The 6,811-nt window shown below is 41.9% G+C and overlaps 1 protein-coding gene across 1 annotated transcript in view; it reads right to left on the bottom strand.

The window, feature by feature from the left end:
- Nucleotides 1-1,781: 1,781 nt before the first annotated feature.
- Nucleotides 1,782-6,811, bottom strand: part of ITGB3 (integrin subunit beta 3) — a 52,369-nt gene continuing 47,339 nt past the window's right edge. Inside the window, exons 14-15 of the mRNA XM_060081060.1 lie at nt 6,122-6,288; nt 1,782-4,624 (exon numbers count right to left, since the gene is read on the bottom strand). Coding sequence (XP_059937043.1) covers nt 4,559-4,624; nt 6,122-6,288 — 233 coding nt within the window. The 3' untranslated portion in view covers nt 1,782-4,558. The remainder of the gene's footprint in view (nt 4,625-6,121; nt 6,289-6,811) is intronic.

Genomic DNA, 6,811 nt, shown 5'->3' with positions numbered 1-6,811 from the left:
GTTAAAGAATAATTAACAATGGAGGTTTTGCCTGAAGTCTCTTAAATTTCCTAAATTTTGCTCTCTAGATACTTACATTCCATGTGCATTCTTTGGTGTACTGTCAGAAAATACACAGCTAATGAAAAATATTTCCTCTATGCAAGAGGTTGGAGAGACATCACTATGACATTAGCAGCTGCAAGGAACACAGACAGTCATGTTCCTGATCTATAATTTTCCTTTCACACACAATCCATTCTTGGATACCCACAGTAAGTGGATTTTTAAAATTTTATTTAACAGTGTGGTTAACCCCAATCAAAATGTTTAAAGCTGCCTCCTTGTGTGCTTTAATCAAACTAAAACAAATTAGGAAAATGTATTTCCAGAATATATTATATTACAAAACCAAGTAGAAATTATTTTTCAACAACTATTAAATAGCTTTTTGCAAAGCATATATTATTGTTTCCTTACATCATTGTGAAAAATGAGGGCCTTGTAATTCCAGGAGAATCTGCTTATAATTGGTCCCAGTGGTCATTAGATGTCTATTATAATAGAATTCAAACTACAGAGGTCAAGAGTTAAAGGATTACACATATACTTGACATATTGCTTTCCATTTCATTTTCACATAAAGTCCTCCATTTTCAGCCAGACATTTAGTCATCAGTTACCATGACGTAAATAAAACACCGAATCCTACAAAATTTCACCATATAAGGACTCAGTCTAGGTTCACATAATTTTTTTATGTCATGTACTGTATTGTTTTTAAAAATGTACATTACGTAAGGAATGTAAGACTCAAAGGCAAAGATAATAAAATGTTCTAAAAAGTACTTCAATGCCACACTGTCAGTGCTTAATAAATTTTAAATAGCAAAAAGTGAAATTACAAATTCTAAAGTCTTATTCTGGCATCCTATTGGATGATACTGTTAATAATTAAGATTTTGATCCTATCTCCTGTGAATTAATGCAGTAAGAGTATTTTCTTGCTTCAGCTTGGTACACACAAAAGGTTTTCTTCTATGCCAGCCAAGTATCCTGTTAGCGGTTTTTTTTCCCTGTGATTCTGATCTATTACTTCTTTTAGTTTTTCATGGGAATTTGTGGCTGTGAGTGAACCCAATAAGCCTGTGACTACTTAACTTGGAAAATGGATTGAAAGTAGACTTTCATTTTGTGTGGGTAGATATTTGGTTTTCTTAACCTATCAGCCAAGGTATGTTCTTAATCTTTTAGTAACCGAGCTGACTTATTGTAAACTTCTTTCTAAGCCAGAAAGGATAGGTATGTGATTCCTTAAATCAGTGGTTCTCAAACTTGAGCATGCAAAAAAATCACCACGGGGACTTAGATCATCTGGTCCTAGGGCCGACACTTTGAAACCCACTGCCTTAAATAAAAGTTGGGCATTTAAATGGTCCTGTAAGTAATTTGCCATTAAGCCTTTATTTTACTAATGTATGCTTCCTGCAAACAAAACCTAGCCTAAATTGACAGTCTGTTCTGTTGAGATTATACAAGTTCCTAAAAAAATCTCCAATTAAAAAAACAAAACAAAACTCTGACTCTCATAACAGTAAAAATGTACTCATTTTGTTACTAAAGTCTAAAGAAAAGCTCTAGGTTCCAAAACTAACTTCAGTTCCCGAAATGGTCATCATTCTGTTATATTTGGAAGCAGGCTTGTTCTAAAATAATCATTTGTGAGGCAATGACACTTACTCTTATTCACCCAAAGAAAACAGAAATAACAACACAGGAAGCACTGGGCAGCCTTAAGCCAATTCTTTTTGGAAAGCACATTTAATTCACCGTTGCACAACTCAAACAGAGGAGGTGGTTAGGAAGTCAGGAAGTCAGGTAGGTAATTTCAACCAGGAATATTTAACAAAGAGAAGTATCTTGAAATCATGGATGGTCTAGGAATATCTGAGAGGTAAAGAACTGACTTCTTATGTGACAACTTGTCAGGAATGTTCAGAATTTCCCATTATTGTCCACAGACCCTGAGATTGAACGTAAAATATCTCCCAAAAAGCTAGGCACAAATAACTTCTTCAGGCTGTTTTGTCTGAGGCTAAAATGCTATTTTGATGTTGACCCTACACAATGCCAAAACTGACTGCTGTTTGCTATCTCGGGAACACAGCTACAGCTTCTCCCCACATACAAACAGTACTGATCTTCAAAGACTATGAGCCTCTTTCCAGAAACTCAGACAAGATTCTTACTGTTTTTTTCATCCTTTGAATACATGTTCCTCCTCCTTTGATACAGTTTCTTCATATAAACCATTTTATCTAAAGAAAGTGACCAACTGTTACTCCAGTGGAGTCTCTTCTCAGTAGCCAAAGGTTATAGTTAGATTCTAAACTTCTTGGATTCATGATCATCCCTCCCCATTTATCCCTCTACAACATTACCATCCTCAACAGGAAGGTGTAATCCACGAGTGAGGGAGGCCTCGGTCATCTGTCCTGTTCCTAACCCCAAGGCTTATTCTCAATGTTAACACATGGATACAGAAGACGCATTTCAGCTAGTTATTATGGAGTCCTCTTCCCCGATTCGTGGATGAAACCATGTGCAAAGTGAACAAAGAAATAATAACTAAGTGGAGCTTAAGTGCTACATCAGAAGATGTAACTACCAACAACAGTTGGAAAAGGGGTTCTGTGAGACAATAGAATGAAGCTTCTTCATTGAGAAAAGTGATATGGGATGACATCTGCTCTTGCCAGAGCCAGGTCTCCCAACTGAAAAAACAAACAGTATCAACATCCCACAGAATCCTGACTGCATGTTTGATGCCACAGTAAGTCCCAGCATCACAGACTGTTGATAGAGTCCAAACCCATCATTTTTCAAACTAGAAAACTGAGCCCCAGGAAAAAGAAAGTAACTTGCCTTAATTAAAGTTCCTTAGCTGCAACACTGAGGCCAGGACTTAGATTTTCTGACCATCAGACCACTGTTTTTAGGCCCCTCCCTTTTTCTTGGGGAGTGGTGGTGGTGGTGAACGTTGAACAAATGTAAACACCAATGGAGTTTTTCTGCTTTTGCTAGAAAACAAGAACAGCTCATTTACCTCCTCCTGCTTGGGAAAGGTCCAGCATGTCTATGTGTCCATTCCCGCAGGCTTCAGGGACGAGACAGCCCTTACAGACCCAGCAACTGAGCAGCAACTTGCTATGAATGATGCCAAGTGGGAGTGTCTGCATCCAGCCCAGGTCTGTGTGGCTTTTCACCCTTTTCTTCTTCATCATCAAATAAAATTACAAATATAATGCAAGTGTGTTTATATCTATGTTCCTTTAGATTAAACAAGCCTCATCATGGTTTCAGGTGCCCCAATGAGAAAAATAAAACAAAATTGCACTTGTGGCCTCTCAGATTAAAGACTGAGTTAAAATGAGGTTGCCCGGCCCATAGGAGAATGGGCCACACACGCTGATACGACTGGCCCATCATTCCACCCTGGCACTTATGCCCAGCAGACTCAAAGACCCATGGGAATGACTCCTTCACAAGACACCCAAGAGGTAGATAAATGCAATCAGCCCCATGGGTGGATGTAGCACACAGAAGTACAGGGTTGGGTGTGTGGAGGTGCCTTGGACACGAGACAGAAGGCCTGAAGGGTGAGGCCAGACCTCTGGCTCTAACCATAGCACTCTCCCCGGAAGGAAAAGCTTCTGGTCATGAGAGAAATTCCCAGTATGTAGCAAATGTCTATAGTAGTGAGAGGGTGGAATAGGAGGTAAAGAGGTGTTGCTGGGCTAAGGGTGACACACTTTTTCTACACGAATCACTAGGGCAGAGCTGTCAATGAGGCAAATCTGAAGGGTTATGATTATGAACTGGGGAACTCGGGCACCTTAACCCCAGGCCAGGCATGACCCGTGGGTGACCCTGCCATCCTCACTCCCAACAGACTGAAGAATAGGTAGCAAGGACTTCCTTTAGGAGAGAACCACGCTGGATTGAGGTGATGGCAAAGACAGGCAGCTCTGATGGTTCAGCTCTCCCCGGATTTCTCCTTCTGCCTGAGGGAAGGGAGAGGAGCTAGGGGTATGGATGACACAGCAGGGCTGCAAAGCCTGGCAGTTCCTACCAGAGCTGCTGAGAGTCAGGCCCAAGACCCATAAACACAGGGTAAACCAAGGTCCCTTTCTCTGATATGAGAGGGCTTGGCCCTGCCCTCCTCTTTAAGAGAATGGCCTGAGAAGGAAAGCTGGCTTCCCACTGAGGTAATGAAGAATACCTGCTCAGCTACGTAGGTCACCCTCAGGTTAAGCAGGTAGACCCCCTGAAGGAGGCCTTCTGAGGACAAAGGCTGAGGAGCTCTGCTGATCTGGGACACATCACAAGTTTTAAGTTACACACTCTCCCACACGCAGCACACTCACACGCACACACACACAGAGACCCACATTCTTCCAACCCACCCCACTCCAAGCCCCCAATTCCGCCCCACAGGTATTGCCCCTGTAAACACAACAGCAGAGACACCCACAATCCTGGGACAGTCTGATGGTGATCTGAGGATGACTGCCTGTCATTAAGTGCCCCGATAGGTGATGTTGGTGAAGGTGGACGTGGCCTCTTTATACAGTGGGTTGTTGGCCTGCGGAGAGAACAGAAAAGTGTCTTACAGCGAATTCCTCAATTCTTCCCTACCCTCAGGGTTTACATGTCATCTGAGATGTTTACCCAAGACACTCTTCTCTGGGATACACCATCGATGGACAGCTTGATGCTCACAGAACTCACACATTTGCTCTTAAGGAGGGAATGGATAGGAAATCAGAGGAGAGATAAAGTGGGATGCTATCCTGCCACCATGCCTAAGGGGTTAAATTCAGCCCATCACTTTTGGTGATCCCAGAACACTTCAAGATAGCTTTTAGCCAATATTTCCTATTTCCTCCCTCCCTATGAACTCTCTCTTTTGCCTCTCTCCCTTTTTTTCTTTGTTGTGACTGTGATTGGGAGTGTGGGCAGAGAAGAGAAATGTAGCAGGTGGTGGTTGGAACATATAGGACCACATTTGCTCAAATAATTCTTAATCTGTTTTCATCTCATCCCTCAAGCACTACCCACAAACTGTCATGTTATCAGGAAAAAAGGCCCTCACAATAACTTGGCTTCCCAAATTATTTTCTAACAAAAAGTGACAAATCCCATTAGGTCTAGTAGTCCTTAGTGGTAGCCTCAAGAAACAGAGCACATTCTCATGTGCCTCAGAGAGTCAGGATTTCTACATCATCCGAACAGAAACATCTCAGTTTCTTGGGACCCTTGAGTACAATGGCCTGAGGTCACCATCAGATGGGGACAAACTTTCAGCCTAACCTCAGATATTCAGGGAGTCGGTCATTTGGAAGGTCCAGAAAAAAGTTAAAATGTGGAACATGAGCCAAAGGAGAATAGAGTAAACTTAAGTATATAGAAGGTTCTCAATAAATGCTTGTTTGATTGGATTCAATCAGGATAAACTTCAGGGAGCATACTTTTAAGAGGCTGACCCAAAATAATTCCTATCATAACCTAATCCCCCCCACAATCAGGAAAGCTGCTTAACTTCTCTATACTCAGTTTCTTGGTCTATAAAATGGGAATAATCATGTTACCTACCACATAGGGCTGTTATAGAGATGAAATAAATTAATACGTAAAAAGCATTTAGAACAGTTCCTGGTACATGGTAAATCCTCAGTAAATGTTAGTTATTATTATCTGTCTCTGTTTGTGTTTAGTGCTTTCATCAGTAGTATATAATGTATTACTATATGTCCTCAGTGTAGGATTCTCATGTTTGTCTTCTCTCCCTCATTCAGAGAATAAGTTTCCTTTTCATCATTTCGCAGTGTCCCGAGCAGAGCTGAGCCCTATCTGTGCTCAGTTGGTACTCACTGATGCGGTAGAGAGAGAATCAGGTGGTTTCCAAGAAGCATACGGACAACAGGACAGTTAGACCATCTCTCAATTTCCAGAACAGAGGCTAACTGGGAAACTATGGTGCTGGCTGAAGCTGGCCACCCTAAATAAGCATCTGCTGCTTCCTCTTGAGACTCTTGAACCAGCGACTTAAGAAAATGCCCAGCTCAGCCCAGCCTCTTACTGTGTCCCATTTGGCTCTGGCTCTCTCTTCCTCAAATTTAGCAAACTCCTTCCGGTCATGGATGGTGATGAGGAGCTTCCAGATGAGCAGAGTAGCAAGGCCGATGAGCAGAATGGCCCCCATCACTGAAAGCAGGACCACCAGGATGTCAGGGCCCTTGGGACACTCTGTCAGGAGAGAGCACAGAGCAGGGTGGTTGGCAATGGAACAGGAATCATTCGAATTGGCTATAAATAAGGTCTTCTTGACAAAGTAACAAAGTATTGGGTTGGCCAAAAAGTTCGTTCGGGGTTTTCTGGCCAATGTTATGAAAAACCCAAACGAACTTTTTGGTCAACTCACACTAGAAAGTTATCTAAAGGGAACAGGACTTATAAAATACGCCAATTAATTTTTTAAAGGGGGAGTACAAGCTTTAGAGCAGTAACAATCCATCCTGATTGTTTTAAATGAGAGGTTGTTAGTTGGTCACCCACAGGCGGAATCTAGCCTACTCTGTGTGAGTTCACACAATTGGTTTTTGTTTTTTAATTTTTTTAAATAAATGTATTTATTTTTGGCTGCGTGGGGTCTTTGTTGCTGTGCGCGGGCTTTCTCCAGTTGCACAAGCGGGGGCTACTCTTCGTTGTGGCGCGCGGACTTCTCATTGCAGTGGCTTCTCTTGTTGCGGAACATGGGCTCTAGAGCGCA

The sequence above is a fragment of the Mesoplodon densirostris genome, chromosome 18, assembly GCF_025265405.1.
Source record: "Mesoplodon densirostris isolate mMesDen1 chromosome 18, mMesDen1 primary haplotype, whole genome shotgun sequence".
Taxonomy (NCBI): domain Eukaryota; kingdom Metazoa; phylum Chordata; class Mammalia; order Artiodactyla; family Ziphiidae; genus Mesoplodon; species Mesoplodon densirostris.
The sequence above is the reverse complement of the archived record's forward strand: the minus strand, read 5'-3'. Positions and strand labels throughout refer to the sequence as shown.